Source organism: Scyliorhinus torazame, chromosome 4 (assembly GCF_047496885.1).
Source record: "Scyliorhinus torazame isolate Kashiwa2021f chromosome 4, sScyTor2.1, whole genome shotgun sequence".
Classification (NCBI taxonomy): Eukaryota; Metazoa; Chordata; class Chondrichthyes; order Carcharhiniformes; family Scyliorhinidae; genus Scyliorhinus; species Scyliorhinus torazame.
Genome location: NC_092710.1, coordinates 81,414,599 through 81,436,923, shown reverse-complemented (window position 1 = coordinate 81,436,923; position 22,325 = coordinate 81,414,599). Strand labels below are relative to the sequence as shown.

The following is a 22,325-nucleotide window of genomic DNA, read 5'->3' as shown; positions in this document are numbered from 1 at the left end:
GTTGTAGGGATTGGAGGTCGAAGAGATAGGGAGGGTAATAGAGACCGGGGCAGGTTACAGAGATAGGGAGGGTTGTAACGGCTGGAGGAGGTTACAGAGATAGGGAGTGTTGTAGGGGCTGGGGGTGGTTACAGAGGTAGGGACGGTTGTAGGGGCTGGAGGAGGTTACAGAGATAGGGCAGCAAGTAAGGGCTGGAAGAGATTACAGAGATAGGGAGTGTTGTGGGGACTGGAGGAGTTTACAGCGATAGGGAGGATTGTAGGGGCTGGAGGAGGTTACAGAGATAGGGAGGGCTGCTGGGGCTGGAGGTTACAGGGATAGGGAGGGTTGTCGCGGCTGGAGGAGGTTACAGAGATAGGGAGGGCTGTTGGGGCTGGAGAAGGTTACAGAGATAGGGAGGGTTGTCAGGGCATAAGGAGGTTACAGAGCTCGGGGGAGTGGTAGGGGTGTAGGTGGTTACAGAGTTTGGCAGGATTATCGGGGCTGGAGGAGGTTACAGAGATAGGGAGGTTGTAGGGGCTGGAGGAGGTTTCACAGTTAGGGAGTGTTTTAGGGGTGGAGGGAGTTACAGAGATAGGGAGGCAAGTAGGGGCTGGAGGAGGTTACAGAGGGAGAGAGAGTGCCCATGAAGGGACAAATATGGAATTAAGGTTGTGAACTTCATAAACCTCACACATAGATACTAGTAAACGGATTGAGTATTTTAATATTTTATTCATCGTTTTGACATACAGGTGAGAAAATCAGTTACATTTCATCCTTGGGAATAGTTTACATCCAGTCTCTCCACCAGGGACCCTTTTTAAAGAGGGAGTCTCTCTCTGTCAGGGAAAATGTTTAAAGAGAGAGTCTCTGGGAAGTTAAGGTGGCACAGTGGTTAGCACTGCTGCCTCACAGTGCCAGGGATCTGGGTTCAATTCCGGCATCGGTGACTGTCTGTGAGGAGTTTGCGCTCTCTCCCCGTGTCTGCCTGGGTTTCCTCCCACAGTCCAAAGATGTGCAGATTAGATGGGTTGGCCATGTTAAATGACCCCTTCTGGTGTCCAAAGGTTAGGTGGGGTTTCGGGGCTCGAGCGGGGTAATTGGGCCTCGGTAGAGTGCTCTTTTGGAGGGTCAGTGCAGACTCGATGGTCCGAATAGTCTCATTCGGCACTGAAAGGGTTCTAGGAGATAATATAACCATTGGTTGGACCACATTTGGACCACTGTTGTTTAAAACTTTACAGGATGTGGCCGTCGTTGGCCAGGCCAGTGTTTATTGCCCATCCCTAATTGCCCCTTGAGCAGGTGGGTGTGAGTTGCCTTCTTGAACCGCTGCTGTCCGAGGTGTAGGTACACCCACTGTGCTGTCAGGGAGGGAGTTCCAGGATTTTGCCCCAGTGACAGCGAAGGAACGGCGATATATTTCCAAGTCAGGATGGTGAGTGACTTGGAGGGGAACCTCCAGGAGGTGGGGTTCCCAGGTATCTGCTGCTCTCGTCCTTCTAGATGGTAGTGGTCGTGGGTTTGGAAGGTGCTGACTAAGGAACCTTGGTGAGTTCCTGCAGTGTATCTTGTAGCTGGTACACACGGCTGAGGCTGTGTGTCGGTGGTGGAGGGAGTGAATGTTTGTGGAAGGGGGAGCAATCAAGCGGGGCTGCTTTTTCTAGGATGGTGTCGAGCTTCCTGAGTGTTGTTGGAGCTGTGCTCACCCAGGCAGGTGGAGAGTATTCCATCACACTCCTGACTTGTGCCTTGTGGACAGACTTTGGGGGTCAGGAGGTGAGTTACTCGCTGTAGGATTCCTGGCCTTCCCTGGTAGCCACAGCATTAATATGGCTAGTCCAGTTCAGTTTCTGATCCATGGTAACCCCCAGGACGTTAATTGTGGGGGTTCAACGATGGTAATGCCATTGAATGTCAAGGGGCGGTGGTTAGATCCTCTCTTGTAGGAGATGGTCATTACCTGGAACCTGGGTGATGTGAATATAATTTGCCACTTGTCAGCTCAAGCCTGGGTATTGTCCAGGTCTTGCTGCCTATCGGCACTGACTGAATCATTATCTGAGGAATTGAAAATGATGCATGCTAAGTTTCCAAATCCCATGGTCAAGCCACACTTGTCGCACTGTGCACAATTCTGATCTTTATATCCCTCAGTTAGATCACACTGGCAGCACTGTGCACAGTTCTGGTCTCCATATCCCTCGGTTAGACCAGACTGGGAGCACTGTGCACAGTTCTGGTCTCCATATCCCTCGGTTAGACCACACTTGGAGCACTGTGCACAGTTCTGGTCTCCATATCCCTCGGTTAGACCACACGGAGCACCGTGCACAGTTCTGGTCTCCATATCCCTCGGTTAGACCAGACTGGGAGCACTGTGCACAGTTCTGCTCTCCATATCCCTCTGTTAGACCACACTGGGAGCACTGTGCACAGTTCTGGTCTCCATATCCCTCGGTTAGACCACACTGGGAGCACTGTGCACAGTTCTGGTCTCCATATCCCTCGGCTAGACCACACTGGGAGCACTATGCACAGTTCTGGTCTCCTTACCCCTCGGCCAGACCACACTGGGAGCACTATGCACAGTTCTGGTCTCTATAACCCTCGGTTAGACCACACTTGGAGCACTGTGCACAGTTCTGGTCTCCATATCCCTCGGTTAGACCACACTTGGAGCACTGTGCACAGTTCTAATCTCCATATCCCTCGGTTAGACCACACTGGGAGCACTGTGCACAGTTCTAATCTCCATATCCCTCGGTTAGACCACACTGGGAGCACTGTGCACAGTTCTGGTCTCCGTGTCCTTTGGTTAGACTGCCCTTGGAGCACTGTGCACAGTTCTAATCTCCATATCCCTTGGTTAGACCACATGTGGGAGGATGGTGCACAGATCTGGTCACGAGATCGCATGGTGAGACCAATATGCCCACTTGTGGAGAGGAACGAGAAATGAGGCCACCATTGTGGAGAGACGATTCACCAGGATGTTGCCCGAGATGGAACATTTAAGTTATGAAGAGAGGTTGGATAGGCTTGGGTTGTTTTCGCTGGAGCAGAGAAGACGGAGGAGCGACCTGATTGAGGTGTGCAAGATAATGAGGGGCATGGACAGGGTGGATGGGGAGATAGGGGAATAAGGGTTCTCCTTAGTTGAAGGGTCAGCTCCCAGGGGGGACACAAGTTCAAGGTGAGGGGCAGGAGGTTCAGGGGGGATTTGAGGAAAAATCTTTTTCCCCCAGAGGGTGGTGAGGGTCTGGAACGCACTGCCTGGGAGGGTGGTAGGGGCCGGTTGCCTCACATCCTTTACAAAATACCTGGATGAGCACTTGGCGCGTCTTAACATTCACGGCTATGGGCCAAAGGCTGGTAAATGGGATTGGGTCGGCAGCTCAGGGGTTTTACATGCGTCGGTGCAGATTTGATGGGCCGAAAGGCCATTTCTGTGCTGTATTATTCTAATTTTCTGCGACTGTAAGACAGTCACTGGTAAATACAGGCAGGAAATCAGGAGAAACCTCTTTCCTCAGTGAGTAAGCTCCTTCATACAGGGAGCAGCTTGAGGTGGGGGCTGAGGGGGAAGCTGGGTTAACAGATCAGGGAGAAAGGAAGAAAAGGACATGGTGAAAACAGGAGGAGAAGGTGGATTGGGAGGGAGGGGCAGTGGAGCTGGAAGAGCACACATCAGATGGATTGAAAGGCCTGCATACTTTCCAAAGCATTTGTGGGGTGCAGAGATCTGCAGTTTCCACGGGCCTGTGTGCGAAGTACTTCCGGACATCATCCTTGAACCACTTTGCAGTGCTGTCCCCTTGCATGGTCTCCCCCCCTCACCACCCTCTCCCTGCCCTGCCCACCCCACCACGCCCTTGCTGCCACGGGCGGTCGGTTCTTTCTGTGCACCCAATCGATTCTTTCAATTGTCATCTTGATTTAGTGAGTGCAAAGGTCAGAGCGGGCTTCATTTTCACACCGGAGTGGAAAGAGAGAAATTTAATCTCCACGAGGAGGGGATGGAATGGGAAAATCTACCGGCTGTCGGGTAGAAATGGTGGGTTCAAATATCAAAATTCAGTCCGCACGCCTGGTGCTGTGTGAGGGAGCGCTGCACTGTCAGAGGGTCAGTACTGAGGGAGAGCTGCACTATCAGAGGGTCAGTACTGAGGGAGTGCTGCACTGTCAGAGGGTCAGTATTGAGGGAGCGCTGCACTGTCAGAGGGTCAGTACTGAGGGAGCGCTGCACTGTCAGAGGGTCAGTACTGAGGGAGAGCTGCACTGTCAGAGGGTCAGTACTGAGGGAGTGCTGCACTGTCTGAGTGTCAGTACTGAGGGAGTGCTGCACTGTCAGAGGATCAGTACTGAGGGAGTGCTGCACTGTCAGTGGGTCAGTACTGAGGGAGAGCTGCACTGTTAGAGGGTCAGTACTGAGGAAGAGCTGCACTGTTAGAGGTTCAGTACTGAGGGAGCGCCGCACTGTCAGAGGGTCAGTACTGAGAGAGTGCTGCACTGTCAGAGGGTCAGTACTGAGAGAGTGCTGCACTGTCAGAGGGTCAGTACTGAGGGAGTGCTGCACTGTCAGAGGGTCAGTACTGAGGGAGTGCTGCACTGTCAGAGCATCAGTACTGAGGGAGTGCTGCACTGACAGAGGGTCAGTACTGAGAGACTGCTGCACTGTCAGAGCGTCAGTACTGAGAGAGTGCTGCACTGTCAGAGGGTCAGTACTGAGGGAGTGCTGCACTGTCAGGGGGGCAGTACTGAGGGAGTGCTGCACTGTTAGAGGGTCAGTACTGAGGGAGTGCTGCACTGTCAGAGGTTCAGTACTGAGGGAGTGCTGCACTGTCAGTGGGGCAGTACTGAGGGACTGCTGCACTGTCAGAGGGTCAGCCCCCAGGACCCTGTGAGATCTCTGCATTCCGTGAATTGTTGCAGCTGCTACCCTGGGGCCCTCATCGCAATTTACATCACTGCTCAACTTCAAGCATGACTGGCGTGAAGAAGCTGTGGGATTCTTGTCTCTGCTCCTGACCCACATTCATAAGGTTTCGCTTTCTTCCTTTGAAAGCTGTGACCCGAGTCACCATGTGGTGTCTGTGTGGGCAGCGTGCTCCACCTCCTCGCCCCTCACTGCGGCGAGACCCTCCCACCGTCTCGTCTGGTTCCTTTGACATTGGGCAGAAATCCTCTCGGCCGCTGCCTCTCAACGACCCTGCATGATTGTAAATGCCTCGATTAAGTATCCCCTTAACAGTTGCTGCTCGAGGGGGAATGTCCCCAGGGTCTGTGGACACTCTGAGAATCCCCTGCAACAACTCGGTTATAGATGACCAGGTCGCTCAAATAAATATCCGCACACTGCTGAGGGCGGCAATCGGCAGGCGTTTTTCAACCCTATCGCAAGCCCCACACACAGGGAGAGTCACGACGTCCTCTCGTCTTGGTTTGTGATTGGTTCCAGTGTCATTTTGCCCCCCCCCCCCGCCCCCGCCACATCACATGCCCGTCCCGGTCCGTTCAACAGACCGTGACGCTGAAGCCATATTGAAACTTGCTCTTTATGTGGTCCATGAAGGCCCCCAGGGCAAAGGTCAGAGGTAACGGGGCCAGCCTCTTCTCCAGCACTCCCCCGACGACCCAGTTACTGTCCAGTGATCCTGGAGGTGGGAGCAGAGAGATCGCAGTTAGTGGCAGCCCCGGGTCCCCCCCCCCCCCCGCCCCCCCCACACACACACACAAATTGAGTGATTCATCACCCCACCCCCCCCACCTAAACTGTTGGACACCTCATCCCCCCCCCAAACTGTGGGACACCCCACCTCCCCTCCCCCCCAAACTGTGGGACACCTCACCCCTCGTCTGCCCCCAAACCCACCCCCCCAAACTGTGGGGCACCTCACCGCCCTCCCCAAACTGTGGGACTCTTCACCCCCTCCCCAAACTGTGGGACACCTCACCCCTCACCTCCCCCCAAACCGTGGGACACCTCACCCCCGTCTGCCCCCAAACCCCCCCAAAACTGTTGGGACACCTCACCGACCCCCCGCCCCCACAAAACTGTGGGGCACCTCATCGCCCCCCCCACCCCCCAAACACCCCCCCCCCAAACTGTGGGACACCTCACCCCCCCCCACCCCAACTGCAGCCTCACCTCTGAACACCATGTTGGCCTGTGCAATATCGAGCTGGTATCCGAACGAGAAGGTGGTCTCCCGGGACTGTGTGCTTGCCTCAAACTCCACGCCCACCTGGACCTGCAGGGTAAAGGAATCCCCAATCAAGAGTCACATCCTCGGCTGAGAAAGCACAGGGTGAGGAAGGCACCGTTACACAACCTGGTGGCTGACCCTACCACCTGACCACCCGACAAGCCTGTGGCTAATCCCACCAAACTCCCATCACTCTGTCCACAGCAGCAGATCCTAATTTCACTCCTGAAAGACTCTAAATTTTAGACTCTGGTCCTGGCCACCCGACTCCACAGAAATAGTTTCTCACCCTCTCCCTTTACCTCCCCTTAAACATTTTGATCAAATGTGCATTTTGCCTCCTTAATTCCAGGGAGCATGATGCTACTGTGTGCAAGCTTTCCTCTGAACTTCACCCATAGAGTCCAGAGATTATTCCTGCGAATCTATGCTGCCCAGTGATTCTCGCAATAGTCCAGTTGTGGTCGACACTGCCCTGCATAGGGCTGAAGCATAATCCAGATGTGGTCGACACTGCCTTGCACAGGGCTGAAGAATAATCCAGATGTAGTCGACACTGCCCTGCATAGGGCTGAAGAATAGCCCAGATGTGGTCGACACTGCCCTGCATAGGGATGAAGAATAACCCAGATGTGGTCGACATTGCCCTGAATAGGGCTGAAGAATAATCCAGATGTGGTCGACACTGCCCTGAATAGGGGTGAAGAATAGTCCAGATGTGGTTGACACTGCCCTGAATAGGGATGAAGAATAACCCAGATGTGGTCGACACTGCCCTGCGTAGGGCTGAAGAATAACCCAGATGTGGTCGACACTGCCCTGCATAGGGCTGAAGAATAAACCAGATGTGGTCGACACTGCCCTGCATAGGGCTGACGAATAACCCAGATGTGGTCGACATTGCCCTGAATAGGACTGAAGAATAATCCAGATGTGGTCGACACTGCCCTGAATAGGGGTGAAGAATAACCCAGATGTGGTCGACATTGCCCTGAATAGGGCTGAAGATTAGTCCAGATGTGGTCGACACTGCCCTGCATAGGGCTGAAGAATAATCCAGATGTGGTCGACATTGCCCTGCACAGGGCTGAAGAATAATCCAGATGTAGTCGACACTGCCCTGCATAGGGCTGAACAATAAACCAGATGTGGTCGACACGTCCCTGCATAGGGCTGAAGAATAGACCAGATGTGGTCGACACGCCCTGCATAGGGTTGAAGAATAGTCCAGATGTGGTCGACATTGCCTTGAATAGGGCTAAAGAATAACCCAGATGTGGTCGACTCTGCCCTGAATAGGGATGAAGAATAGTCCAGTTGTGGTTTCCACTGCCCTGCATAGGGCTGAAGAATAGACCAGATGTGGTCGACACTGCCATGAATTGGGCTGAAGATTAGTCCAGATGTGGCCGACACTGCCCTGAATAGGGCTGAAGAATAATCCAGCTGTGGTCGACACTGCCCTGAATTGGGCTGAAGATTAGTCCAGATGTGGTCGACACTGTCCTGAATTGGGCTGAAGAATAATCCAGCTGTGGTCAACACTGCCTTGCATAGGGCTGAAGCATAGTCCAGATGTGGTCGACACTGCCTTGCACAGGGCTGAAGAATAATCCAGATGTAGTCGACACTGCCCTGCATAGGGCTGAAGAATAGTCCAGATGTGGTCGACACTGCCTTGCATAGGGGTGAAGAATAATCCAGATGTGGTCGACACTGCCCTGAATAGGGCTGAAGAATCGTTCAGATGTGGTCGACACTGCCCTGCATAGAGCTGAAGAATAACCCAGAAGTGGTCGACATTGCCCTGAATAGGGCTGAAGATTAGTCCAGATGTGGTCGACACTGCCCTGTATAGGGCTGAAGAATAACCAAGATGTGGTCGACACTGCCCTGAATAGGGGTGAAGAATAACCCAGATGTGGTCGACACTGCCCTGAATAGCGCTGAAGAATAGTCCAGATGTGGTCGACACTGCCCTGCATAGAGCTGAAGAATAACCCAGAAGTGGTCGACATTGCCCTGAATAGGGCTGAAGATTAGTCCAGATGTGGTCGACACTGCCCTGTATAGGGCTGAAGAATAACCCAGAAGTGGTCGACATTGCCCTGAATAGGGTTGAAGATTAGTCCAGATGTGGTCGATACTGCCCTGTATAGGGCTGCAGAATGAATTGCATTTGAGCTCTCAGTATTAAAAGACCACTTTTCCGCAGACTTCTGTGATTAATTCTTGTACCTGTTTATGACCTTCGAATGGTCAGCCCACCCACCAAGTCTCCTTTGTCCTCCATTGCACCTCACCCTCGAGTTGTACAGGACAGAAAGAGGCCTTCGGTCAATTGCATCTGCACTGGCCGTCAAACAACTGTCTAGTAATCTCATTTCACAGCACATTGACTGTAGCTTTACCTGCAATGGCTTTTCTAGTGGTCAGCAACAGTGAGTCTGACCCCCGGATCGTCAGTAACAGAGAGTCTGACCCCCGGATGGTCAGTACCAGAGAGTCTGACCCCCGGATGGTCAGTACCAGAGAGTCTGACCCCCAGATGGTCAGTACCAGAGAGTCTGACCCCCGGATGGTCAGCAACAGTCAGTCTGACCCCCGGATCGTCAGTAACAGAGAGTCTGACCCCCGGATGGTCAGCAACAGTCAGTCTGACCCCCGGATGGTCAGTAACAGAGAGTCTGACCCCCGGATGGTCAGTAACAGAGAGTCTGACCCCCGGATGGTCAGTACCAGAGAGTCTGACCCCCGGATGGTCAGTAACAGAGAGTCTGACCCCCGGATGGTCAGTACCAGAGAGTATGACCCCCGGATGGTCAGTACCAGAGAGTCTGACCCCCCGGATGGTCAGTATCAGAGAGTCTGACCCCCCGGATGGTCAGCAACAGTCAGTCTGACCCCCGGATCGTCAGTAACAGAGAGTCTGACCCCCGGATGGTCAGTACCAGAGAGTCTGACCCCCGGATGGTCAGTACCAGAGAGTCTGACCCCCGGATGGTCAGCAACAGTCAGTCTGACCCCCGGATCGTCAGTAACAGAGAGTCTGACCCCCGGATGGGCATGTACCAGAGAGTCTGACCCCCCGGATGGTCAGCAACAGTCAGTCTGACCCCCGGATCGTCAGTAACAGAGAGTCTGACCCCCGGATGGTCAGTACCAGAGAGTCTGACCCCCGGATGGTCAGTACCAGAGAGTCTGACCCCCGGATGGTCAGTACCAGAGAGTCTGACCCCCGGATGGTCAGCAACAGTCAGTCTGACCCCCGGATCGTCAGTAACAGAGAGTCTGACCCCCGGATGGTCAGTACCAGAGAGTCTGACCCCCGGATGGTCAGTACCAGAGAGTCTGACCCCCGGATGGTCAGTACCAGAGAGTCTGACCCCCGGATGGTCAGCAACAGTCAGTCTGACCCCCGGATCGTCAGTAACAGAGAGTCTGACCCCCGGATGGTCAGTACCAGAGAGTCTGACCCCCGGATGGTCAGTACCAGAGAGTCTGACCCCCGGATGGTCAGTACCAGAGAGTCTGACCCCCGGATGGTCAGCAACAGTCAGTCTGACCCCCGGATCGTCAGTAACAGAGAGTCTGACCCCCGGATGGTCAGCAACAGTCAGTCTGACCCCCGGATGGTCAGTAACAGAGAGTCTGACCCCCGGATGGTCAGTAACAGAGAGTCTGACCCCCGGATGGTCAGTACCAGAGAGTCTGACCCCCGGATGGTCAGTAACAGAGAGTCTGACCCCCGGATGGTCAGTACCAGAGAGTCTGACCCCCGGATGGTCAGTACCAGAGAGTCTGACCCCCCGGATGGTCAGTAACAGAGAGTCTGACCCCCCGGATGGTCAGTAACAGAGAGTCTGACCCCCTGGATGGTCAGTATCAGAGAGTCTGACCCCCCGGATGGTCAGCAACAGTCAGTCTGACCCCCGGATCGTCAGTAACAGAGAGTCTGACCCCCGGATGGTCAGTATCAGAGAGTCTGACCGCCCGGATGGTCCGTAACAGAGAGTCTGACCCCCCGGATGGTCAGTATCAGAGAGTCTGACCCCCCGGATGGTCAGTATCAGAGAGTCTGACCCCCGGATCGTCAGTAACAGAGAGTCTGACCCCCGGATGGTCAGTACCAGAGAGTCTGACCCCCGGATGGTCAGTACCAGAGAGTCTGACCCCCGGATGGTCAGCAACAGTCAGTCTGACCCCCGGATCGTCAGTAACAGAGAGTCTGACCCCCGGATGGTCAGTACCAGAGAGTCTGACCCCCCGGATGGTCAGCAACAGTCAGTCTGACCCCCGGATCGTCAGTAACAGAGAGTCTGACCCCCGGATGGTCAGTACCAGAGAGTCTGACCCCCGGATGGTCAGTACCAGAGAGTCTGACCCCCGGATGGTCAGTACCAGAGAGTCTGACCCCCGGATGGTCAGCAACAGTCAGTCTGACCCCCGGATCGTCAGTAACAGAGAGTCAGACCCCCGGATGGTCAGTACCAGAGAGTCTGACCCCCGGATGGTCAGTACCAGAGAGTCTGACCCCCGGATGGTCAGTACCAGAGAGTCTGACCCCCGGATGGTCAGCAACAGTCAGTCTGACCCCCGGATCGTCAGTAACAGAGAGTCTGACCCCCGGATGGTCAGCAACAGTCAGTCTGACCCCCGGATGGTCAGTAACAGAGAGTCTGACCCCCGGATGGTCAGTACCAGAGAGTCTGACCCCCGGATGGTCAGTACCAGAGAGTCTGACCCCCGGATGGTCAGCAACAGTCAGTCTGACCCCCGGATCGTCAGTAACAGAGAGTCTGACCCCCGGATGGTCAGCAACAGTCAGTCAGACCCCCGGATGGTCAGTAACAGAGAGTCTGACCCCCGGATCGTCAGTAACAGAGAGTCTGACCCCCGGATGGTCAGCACCAGAGAGTCTGACCCCCGGATGGTCAGTAACAGAGAGTCTGACCCCCGGATGGTCAGTACCAGAGAGTCTGACCCCCGGATGGTCAGCAACAGTCAGTCTGACCCCCGGATCGTCAGTAACAGAGAGTCTGACCCCCGGATGGTCAGTACCAGAGAGTCTGACCCCCGGATGGTCAGTACCAGAGAGTCTGACCCCCGGATGGTCAGTACCAGAGAGTCTGACCCCCGGATGGTCAGTACCAGAGAGTCTGACCCCCCGGATGGTCAGCAACAGTCAGTCTGACCCCCGGATCGTCAGTAACAGAGAGTCTGACCCCCGGATGGTCAGTACCAGAGAGTCTGACCCCCGGATGGTCAGTACCAGAGAGTCTGACCCCCGGATGGTCAGTACCAGAGAGTCTGACCCCCGGATGGTCAGCAACAGTCAGTCCGACCCCCGGATCGTCAGTAACAGAGAGTCAGACCCCCGGATGGTCAGTACCAGAGAGTCTGACCCCCGGATGGTCAGTACCAGAGAGTCTGACCCCCGGATGGTCAGTACCAGAGAGTCTGACCACCCGGATGGTCAGCAACAGTCAGTCTGACCCCCGGATCGTCAGTAACAGAGAGTCTGACCCCCGGATGGTCAGCAACAGTCAGTCTGACCCCCGGATGGTCAGTAACAGAGAGTCTGACCCCCGGATGGTCAGTACCAGAGAGTCTGACCCCCGGATGGTCAGTACCAGAGAGTCTGACCCCCGGATGGTCAGCAACAGTCAGTCTGACCCCCGGATCGTCAGTAACAGAGAGTCTGACCCCCGGATGGTCAGCAACAGTCAGTCAGACCCCCGGATGGTCAGTAACAGAGAGTCTGACCCCCGGATCGTCAGTAACAGAGAGTCTGACCCCCGGATGGTCAGTACCAGAGAGTCTGACCCCCGGATGGTCAGTAACAGAGAGTCTGACCCCCGGATGGTCAGTACCAGAGAGTCTGACCCCCGGATGGTCAGTACCAGAGAGTCTGACCCCCCGGATGGTCCGTAACAGAGAGTCTGACCCCCCGGATGGTCAGTAACAGAGAGTCTGACCCCCCGGATGGTCAGCAACAGTCAGTCTGACCCCCGGATCGTCAGTAACAGAGAGTCTGACCCCCGGATGGTCAGTACCAGAGAGTCTGACCCCCGGATGGTCAGTACCAGAGAGTCTGACCCCCGGATGGTCAGCAACAGTCAGTCTGACCCCCGGATCGTCAGTAACAGAGAGTCTGACCCCCGGATGGTCAGTACCAGAGAGTCTGACCCCCCGGATGGTCAGCAACAGTCAGTCTGACCCCCGGATCGTCAGTAACAGAGAGTCTGACCCCCGGATGGTCAGTACCAGAGAGTCTGACCCCCGGATGGTCAGTACCAGAGAGTCTGACCCCCGGATGGTCAGCAACAGTCAGTCTGACCCCCGGATCGTCAGAAACAGAGAGTCTGACCCCCGGATGGTCAGTACCAGAGAGTCTGACCCCCGGATGGTCAGTACCAGAGAGTCTGACCCCCGGATGGTCAGTACCAGAGAGTCTGACCCCCGGATGGTCAGTAACAGAGAGTCTGACCCCCCGGATGGTCAGTAACAGAGAGTCTGACCCCCTGGATGGTCAGTATCAGAGAGTCTGACCCCCCGGATGGTCAGCAACAGTCAGTCTGACCCCCGGATCGTCAGTAACAGAGAGTCTGACCCCCGGATGGTCAGTACCAGAGAGTCTGACCCCCGGATGGTCAGTACCAGAGAGTCTGACCCCCGGATGGTCAGCAACAGTCAGTCTGACCCCCGGATCGTCAGTAACAGAGAGTCTGACCCCCGGATGGTCAGTACCAGAGAGTCTCACCCCCCGGATGGTCAGCAACAGTCAGTCTGACCCCCGGATCGTCAGTAACAGAGAGTCTGACCCCCGGATGGTCAGTATCAGAGAGTCTGACCCCCCGGATGGTCAGCAACAGTCAGTCTGACCCCCGGATCGTCAGTAACAGAGAGTCTGACCCCCCGGATGGTCAGTAACAGAGAGTCTGACCCCCGGATGGTCAGTAACAGAGAGTCTGACCCCCGCGGATGGTCAGTAACAGAGAGTCTGACCCCCCGGATGGTCAGTAACAGAGAGTCTGACCCCTGGATGGTCAGTAACAGTCAGTCTGACACACGGATGGTCAGTAACAGAGAGACTGACCCCCGGATGGTCAGTAACAGAGAGTCTGAGCCCCGATGGTCAGTAACAGAGAGTCTGACCCCCGGATGGTCAGTACCAGAGAGTCTGACCCCCCGGATGGTCCGTAACAGAGAGTCTGACCCCCCGGATGGTCAGTATCAGAGAGTCTGACCCCCCGGATGGTCCGTAACAGAGAGTCTGACCCCCCGGATGGTCAGTATCAGAGAGTCTGACCCCCCGGATGGTCAGTATCAGAGAGTCTGACCCCCGGATCGTCAGTAACAGAGAGTCTGACCCCCGGATGGTCAGTACCAGAGAGTCTGACCCCCGGATGGTCAGTACCAGAGAGTCTGACCCCCGGATGGTCAGTACCAGAGAGTCTGACCCCCCGGATGGTCAGCAACAGTCAGTCTGACCCCCGGATCGTCAGTAACAGAGAGTCTGACCCCCGGATGGTCAGTACCAGAGAGTCTGACCCCCGGATGGTCAGTACCAGAGAGTCTGACCCCCGGATGGTCAGTACCAGAGAGTCTGACCCCCGGATGGTCAGCAACAGTCAGTCTGACCCCCGGATCGTCAGTAACAGAGAGTCAGACCCCCGGATGGTCAGTACCAGAGAGTCTGACCCCCGGATGGTCAGTACCAGAGAGTCTGACCCCCGGATGGTCAGCAACAGTCAGTCTGACCCCCGGATCATCAGTAACAGAGAGTCTGACCCCCGGATGGTCAGCAACAGTCAGTCTGACCCCCGGATGGTCAGTAACAGAGAGTCTGACCCCCGGATGGTCAGTAACAGAGAGTCTGACCCCCGGATGGTCAGTACCAGAGAGTCTGACCCCCGGATGGTCAGTAACAGAGAGTCTGACCCCCGGATGGTCAGTACCAGAGAGTCTGACCCCCGGATGGTCCGTAACAGAGAGTCTGACCCCCCGGATGGTCAGTATCAGAGAGTCTGACCCCCCGGATGGTCAGCAACAGTCAGTCTGACCCCCGGATCGTCAGTAACAGAGAGTCTGACCCCCGGATGGTCAGTACCAGAGAGTCTGACCCCCGGATGGTCAGTACCAGAGAGTCTGACCCCCGGATGGTCAGCAACAGTCAGTCTGACCCCCGGATGGTCAGTACCAGAGAGTCTGACCCCCGGATGGTCAGTAACAGAGAGTCTGACCCCCGGATGGTCAGTACCAGAGAGTCTGACCCCCGGATGGTCAGTACCAGAGAGTCTGACCCCCGGATGGTCAGTAACAGAGAGTCTGACCGCCGGATGGTCAGTACCAGAGAGTCTGACCCCCCGGATGGTCAGTATCAGAGAGTCTGACCCCCCGGATGGTCAGCAACAGTCAGTCTGAACCCCGGATCGTCAGTAACAGAGAGTCTGACCCCCGGATGGTCAGTACCAGAGAGTCTGACCCCCGGATGGTCAGTACCAGAGAGTCTGACCCCCGGATGGTCAGCAACAGTCAGTCTGACCCCCGGATGGTCAGTAACAGAGAGTCTGACCCCTGGATGGTCAGTAACAGAGAGTCTGACCCCCGGATGGTCAGTATCAGAGAGTCTGACCCCCCGGATGGTCAGCAACAGTCAGTCTGACCCCCGGATCGTCAGTAACAAAGAGTCTGACTCCCGGATATTCAGTACCAGAGAGTCTGACCCCCCGGATGGTCAGTACCAGAGAGTCTGACCCCCCGGATGGTCAGCAACAGTCAGTCTGACCCCCGGATCGTCAGTAACAGAGAGTCTGACCCCCGGATGGTCAGTACCAGAGAGTCTGACCTCCGGATGGTCAGTACCAGAGAGTCTGACCCCCGGATGGTCAGCAACAGTCAGTCTGACCCCCGGATGGTCAGTAACAGAGAGTCTGACCCCTGGATGGTCAGTAACAGAGAGTCTGACCCCCGGATCGTCAGTAACAGAGAGTCTGACCCCCGGATGGTCAGTAACAGAGAGTCTGACCCCCCGGATGGTCAGTAACAGAGAGTCTGACCCCCCGGATGGTCAGTAACAGAGAGTCTGACCCCCCGGATGGTCAGTAACAGAGAGTCTGACCCCCCGGATGGTCAGTAACAGAGAGTCTGACCCCTGGATGGTCTGTAACAGTCAGTCTGACCCCCGGATGGTCAGAAACAGAGAGACTGACCCCCGGATGGTCAGTAACAGAGAGTCTGACCCCCGATGGTCAGTAACAGAGAGTCTGACCCCCCGGAAGGTCAGTAACAGAGAGTCTGACCCCCGGATGGTCGGTAACAGAGTCTGACCCCCGGATGGTCAGTAACAGAGAGTCTGACCCCTGGATGGTCAGAAACAGAGAGTCTGACCACCGGATGGTCAGTAACAGAGAGTCTGACCCCCGGATGGTCGGTAACAGAGTCTGACCCCCCGGATGGTCAGTAACAGAGAGTCTGACCCCCGGATGGTCAGTAACAGAGAGTCTGACCCCCCGGATGGTCAGTAACAGAGAGTCTGACCCCTGGATGGTCAGTAACAGAGAGTCTGACCCCCCGGATGGTCAGTAACAGAGAGTCTGACCCCCCGGATGGTCAGTAACAGAGAGTCTGACCCCCCCGGATGGTCAGTAACAGACAGTCTGACCCCCGGATGGTCAGTAACAGACAGTCTGACCCCCGGATGGTCAGTAACAGAGAGTCTGACCCCCGGATGGTCAGTAACAGAGAGTCTGACCACCGGATGGTCAGTAACAGAGAGTCTGACCCTGGAATGGTCAGTAACAGGGAGTCTGACCCCTGGATGGTCAGTAACAGAGAATATGACCCCCGGATGGTCAGTAACAGAGAGTCTGACCCTCGGATGGTCAGTAACAGGGAGTCTGACCCTCGGATGGTCAGTTACAGAGAGTCTGACCCCCGGATGGTCAGTAACAGAGAGTCTGGCCCCCGGATGGTCAGTAACAGAGAGTCTGACACCTGGATGGTCAGTAACAGAGAATATGACCCCCGGATGGTCAGTAACAGACAGTCTGACCCCCGGATGGTCAGTAAAAGAGAGTCTGACCCCTGGATGATCAGTAACAGAGAATATGACCCCCGGGTGGTCAGTAACAGAGAGTCTGACCCTCGGATGGTCAGTAACAGAGAGTCTGACCCTCGGATGGTCAGTAACAGAGAATCTGACCCCTGGATGGTCAGCAACAGAGAGTCTGACCCCCGGATGGTCAGTAACAGAGAGTCTGACCCCCGGATGGTCAGTAACAGAGAGTCTGACCCTCGGATGGTCAGTTACAGAGAGTCTGACCCCCCGGATGGTCAGTAACAGAGAGTCTGACCCCCGGATGGTCAGTAACAGAGAGTCTGACACACGGATGGTCAGTAACAGAGAGACTGACCCCCGGATGGTCAGTAACAGAGAGTCTGACCCCCGATGGTCAGTAACAGAGAGTCTGACCCCCCGGAAGGTCAGTAACAGGGAGTCTGACCCCCGGATGGTCAGTACCAGAGAGTCTGACCCCCCGGATGGTCCGGAACAGAGAGTCTGACCCCCTGGATGGTCAGTATCAGAGAGTCTGACCCCCCGGATGGTCCGTAACAGAGAGTCTGACCCCCGGATGGTCAGTATCAGAGAGTCTGACCCCCGGATGGTCAGTATCAGAGAGTCTGACCCCCCGGATGGTCAGCAACAGTCAGTCTGACCCCCGGATCATCAGTAACAGAGAGTCTGACCCCCGGATGGTCAGTACCAGAGAGTCTGACCCCCGGATGGTCAGTACCAGAGAGTCTGACCCCCGGATGGTCAGCAACAGTCAGTCTGACCCCCGGATCGTCAGTAACAGAGAGTCTGACCCCCGGATGGTCAGTACCAGAGAGTCTGACCCCCCGGATGGTCAGCAACAGTCAGTCTGACCCCCGGATCGTCAGTAACAGAGAGTCTGACACCCGGATGGTCAGTACCAGAGAGTCTGACCCCCGGATGGTCAGTACCAGAGAGTCTGACCCCCGGATGGTCAGTACCAGAGAGTCTGACCCCCGGATGGTCAGCAACAGTCAGTCTGACCCCCGGATCGTCAGTAACAGAGAGTCTGACCCCCAGATGGTCAGTACCAGAGAGTCTGACCCCCGGATGGTCAGTACCAGAGAGTCTGACCCCCGGATGGTCAGTACCAGAGAGTCTGACCCCCGGATGGTCAGCAACAGTCAGTCTGACCCCCGGATCGTCAGTAACAGAGAGTCTGACCCCCGGATGGTCAGCAACAGTCAGTCTGACCCCCGGATGGTCAGTAACAGAGAGTCTGACCCCCGGCTGGTCAGTAACAGAGAGTCTGACCCCCGGATGGTCAGTACCAGAGAGTCTGACCCCCGGATGGTCAGTACCAGAGAGTCTGACCCCCGGATGGTCAGTACCAGAGAGTCTGACCCCCCGGATGATCAGCAACAGTCAGTCTGACCCCCGGATCGTCAGTAACAGAGAGTCTGACCCCCGGATGGTCAGTACCAGAGAGTCTGACCCCCGGATGGTCAGTACCAGAGAGTCTGACCCCCGGATGGTCAGCAACAGTCAGTCTGACCCCCGGATCGTCAGTAACAGAGAGTCTAACCCCCGGATGGTCAGTACCAGAGAGTCTGACCCCCCGGATGGTCAGCAACAGTCAGTCTGACCCCCGGATCGTCAGTAACAGAGAGTCTGACCCCCGGATGGTCAGTATCAGAGAGTCTGACCCCCCGGATGGTCAGCAACAGTCAGTCTGACCCCCGGATCGTCAGTAACAAAGAGTCTGACTCCCGGATGTTCAGTACCAGAGAGTCTGACCCCCCGGATGGTCAGTACCAGAGAGTCTGACCCCCGATGGTCAGTAACAGAGAGTCTGACCCCCCGGATGGTCAGTAACAGAGAGTCTGACCCCCCGGATGGTCAGTAACAGAGAGTCTGACCCCCGATGGTCAGTAACAGAGAGTCTGACCCCCCGGAAGGTCAGTAACAGAGAGTCTGACCCCCGGATGGTCGGTAACAGAGTCTGACCCCCGGATGGTCAGTAACAGAGAGTCTGACCCCTGGATGGTCAGAAACAGAGAGTCTGACCACCGGATGGTCAGTAACAGAGAGTCTGACCCCCGGATGGTCGGTAACAGAGTCTGACTCCCCGGATGGTCAGTAACAGAGAGTCTGACCCCCGGATGGTCAGTAACAGAGAGTCTGACCCCCCGGATGGTCAGTAACAGAGAGTCTGACCCCCGGATGGTCAGTAACAGAGAGTCTGACCCCCGGATGGTCAGTAACAGACAGTCTGACCCCCGGATGGTCAGTAACAGAGAGTCTGACCCCCGGATGGTCAGTAACAGAGAGTCTGACCCCCCGGATGGTCAGTAACAGAGAGTCTGACCCCTGGATGGTCAGTAACAGAGAGTCTGACCCCCCGGATGGTCAGTAACAAAGAGTCTGACCCACCGGATGGTCAGTAACAGAGAGTCTGACCCCCCCGGATGGTCAGTAACAGACAGTCTGACCCCCGGATGGTCAGTAACAGACAGTCTGACCCCCGGATGGTCAGTAACAGAGAGTCTGACCCCCGGATGGTCAGTAACAGAGAATCTGACCCCTGGATGGTCAGTAACAGAGAGTCTGACCACCGGATGGTCAGTAACAGAGAGTCTGACCCCCGGATGGTCAGTAACAGAGAGTCTGACCCCGGAATGGTCAGTAACAGGGAGTCTGACCCCTGGATGGTCAGTAACAGAGAATATGACCCCCGGATGGTCAGTAACAGAGAGTCTGACCCTCGGATGGTCAGTAACAGGGAGTCTGACCCTCGGATGGTCAGTTACAGAGAGTCTGACCCCCGGATGGTCAGTAACAGAGAGTCTGACCCCTGGATGGTCAGTAACAGAGAATATGACCCCCGGGTGGTCAGTAACAGAGAGTCTGACCCTCGGATGGTCAGTAACAGAGAGTCTGACCCTCGGATGGTCAGTAACAGAGAGTCTGACCCCTGGATGGTCAGTAACAGAGAATATGACCCCCGGGTGGTCAGTAACAGAGAGTCTGACCCACGTATGGTCAGTAACAGAGAGTCTGACCCTCGGATGGTCAGTAACAGAGAATCTGACCCCCCGGATGGTCAGTAACAGAGAGTCTAACCCCCGGATGGTCAGTAACAGAGAGTCTGACCCCCCGGATGGTCAGTAACAGAGAATATGACCATGCAATGTCCAACACCGGCAGAGGTCCAAATGATGACTTGTGCACTTGACCAGGACCGGAGGCAACACCAGGTTCAATATCCCCACTCACCTGATCGTTAGCCTTGTGGTAGTAACTGGCATGAGCCCCGCCCCGACCAATATTCAGAGTAGCAATCCACTGAGGTGCTGTACGACAGAGAGAGAGAGTTAACCCACACCCCTCACTGCAACACGGTGATAGACCCCACACCCCTCACTGTAACACTCTGATATACCCCACACCCTTCAGTGCAACACTCTGATATACCCCACACCACTCACTGTAACACTCTGATATACCCCACACCCTTCACTGTAACACTCTGATATATCCCACACCCCTCACTGTAACACACTGATATACCCCACACCCTTCACTGTAACACTCTGATATAGCCCACACCCCTCACTGTAACACTCTGATATATCCCACACCCCTCACTGTAACACCCTGATATACCCCATACCCCTCACTTTAACACTCTGATATATCCCACACCCCTCACTGTAAAACACTGATATACCCCACACCCTTCACTGTAACACTCTGATATAGCCCACACCCCTCACTGTAACACTCTGATATATCCCACACCCCTCACTGTAACACCCTGATATAGCCCACACCCCTCACTGTAACACTCTGATATACACCACACCCTTCACTGTAACACCCTGATATACCCCACACCCCTCACTGTAACACCCAGATATACCCCATACCCCTCACTGTAACACCCTGATATACCCCACACCCTTCACTGTAACACTCTGGATACCCCACGCCCCTCACTGTAACACTCTGATATACCCCACACCCTTCACTGTAACACTCTGGATACCCCACACCCCTCACTGTAACACTTTGATATAGCCCACACCCCTCGCTGTAACACTCTGATATATCCCACACCCCTCACTGTAACACCCTGATATACCCCACACCCCTCACTGTAACACCCTGATATACCCCACACCCCTCACTATCACACCCTAATATACCCACACCCCTCACTGTTACACTCTGATATACCCCACACCCCTCACATTTACACCCTGATATATCCCACACCCCTCACTGTAACACTCTGATGTACCCCACACCACTCACGGTTACACCCTGATGTACCCCACACCCCTCACTGTAACACTCTGATATACCCCACACACCTCACTGTGACACCCTGATATACCCCACACCCCTCATTGTAACACTGATATATCCCACATCACTCATTGTAACACCCTGATATACCCCACACCCCTCACTGTAACACTGAAATACCCACACCCCTCACTGTAACACTCTGATATACCGAACACCCCTCACTGAAACACTCTGCTATAACCCACACCCCTCACTGTAACACCCTGATATATCCCACACCCCTCACTGTAACACCCTGATATACCTCTCACCCCTCACTGTAACATTCTGATATACCCCACACCCCTCACTGTAACACTCTGATATCCCCCACACCCCTCACTGTAACACCCTGCTATATCCCATACCACTCACTGTAACACCCTGATATACCCAACACCCCTCACTGTAACACTCTCTGATATATCCCACACACCTCACTGTAACACTGTGCTATAACCCACACCCCTCACTGTAACACTCTGATATATCCCACACCCCTCACTGTAACACTCTGCTATACCCCACACTCCTCACTGTAACACCCTGATATACCCGCACCCCTCACTGTAACACTCTGATATACCCCACACCCCTCACTGTAACACTCTGATATACCCACACCCCTCACTGTAACACTCTGATATATCCCACACACCTCACTGTAACACTGTGCTATACCCCACACCCCTCACTGTAACACTCTGCTATACCCCACACCCCTCACTGTAACACTCTGCTATACGTCACACTCCTCACTGTAACACTCAGATATACCCACACCCCTCACTGTAACACTCTGATATCCCCCACACCCCTCATTGTAACACCCTGATATATCCCACACCCCTCACTGTAACACTCTGATATAGCCACACCCCTCACTGTAACACTCTGATATACCCCACACCCCTCACTGTTACACTCTGATATACCCCACTCCCCTCACTGAAACACCCTAATATACCCCACACCCGTCACTGTTACACTCTGATATACTCCACACCCCTCACTGTAACACTCTGATATACCCCACACCCCTCACTGTTACACCCTGATGTACCCCACACCCCTCACTGTTACACCCTGATATACCCGACACCCCTCACTTTGACACCCTGATATACCCCACACCCCTCATTGTAACACTCTGATATACCCCACACCCCTCACTGTAACACTCTGATATACCCCACACCCCTCACTGTTACACCCTGATATATCCCACACCCCTCACTGTAACACTCTGATGTACCCCACACCCCTCACGGTTACACCCTGATATACCCCACACCCCTCACTGTAACACTCTGATATACCCCACACACCTCACTGTGACACCCTGATATACCCCACACCCCTCACTGCAACACGGTGATATAGCCCACACCCCTCACTGTAACACTCTGATATACCCCACACCCCTCACTGTTACACCCTGATATATCCCACACCCCTCACTGTTACACCCTGATATACACCACACCCCTCACTGTTACACTCTGATATACCCCACACCCCTCACTGTTACACTCTGATATACCCCTCACTGTTACACTCTGATACATCCCACACCCCTCACTGTTACACTCTGATATACCCCACACCCCTCACTGTAACACTGATATACCACACACCCCGAACTGTAACACTCTGATATACCCCACACCCCTCACTGTTACACTCTGATATACCCAACACCCCTCACTGTTACACTCTGATATACCCCACACCCCTCACT

The 22,325-nt window shown here is 55.0% G+C and overlaps 1 protein-coding gene across 2 annotated transcripts in view; it reads right to left on the bottom strand.

Moving 5' to 3' along the window:
• Window positions 1-695: 695 nt before the first annotated feature.
• LOC140410328 (mitochondrial import receptor subunit TOM40B-like) overlaps window positions 696-22,325 on the bottom strand; it is a 195,767-nt gene continuing 174,137 nt past the window's right edge. For both annotated transcript variants that reach the window (XM_072498320.1, XM_072498322.1), the window contains exons 7-9: window positions 19,508-19,584; window positions 6,135-6,237; window positions 696-5,640 (exon numbers count right to left, since the gene is read on the bottom strand). In XM_072498320.1, the coding sequence (XP_072354421.1) occupies window positions 5,501-5,640; window positions 6,135-6,237; window positions 19,508-19,584 (320 nt within the window). In that variant the 3' untranslated portion in view covers window positions 696-5,500. The remainder of the gene's footprint in view (window positions 5,641-6,134; window positions 6,238-19,507; window positions 19,585-22,325) is intronic.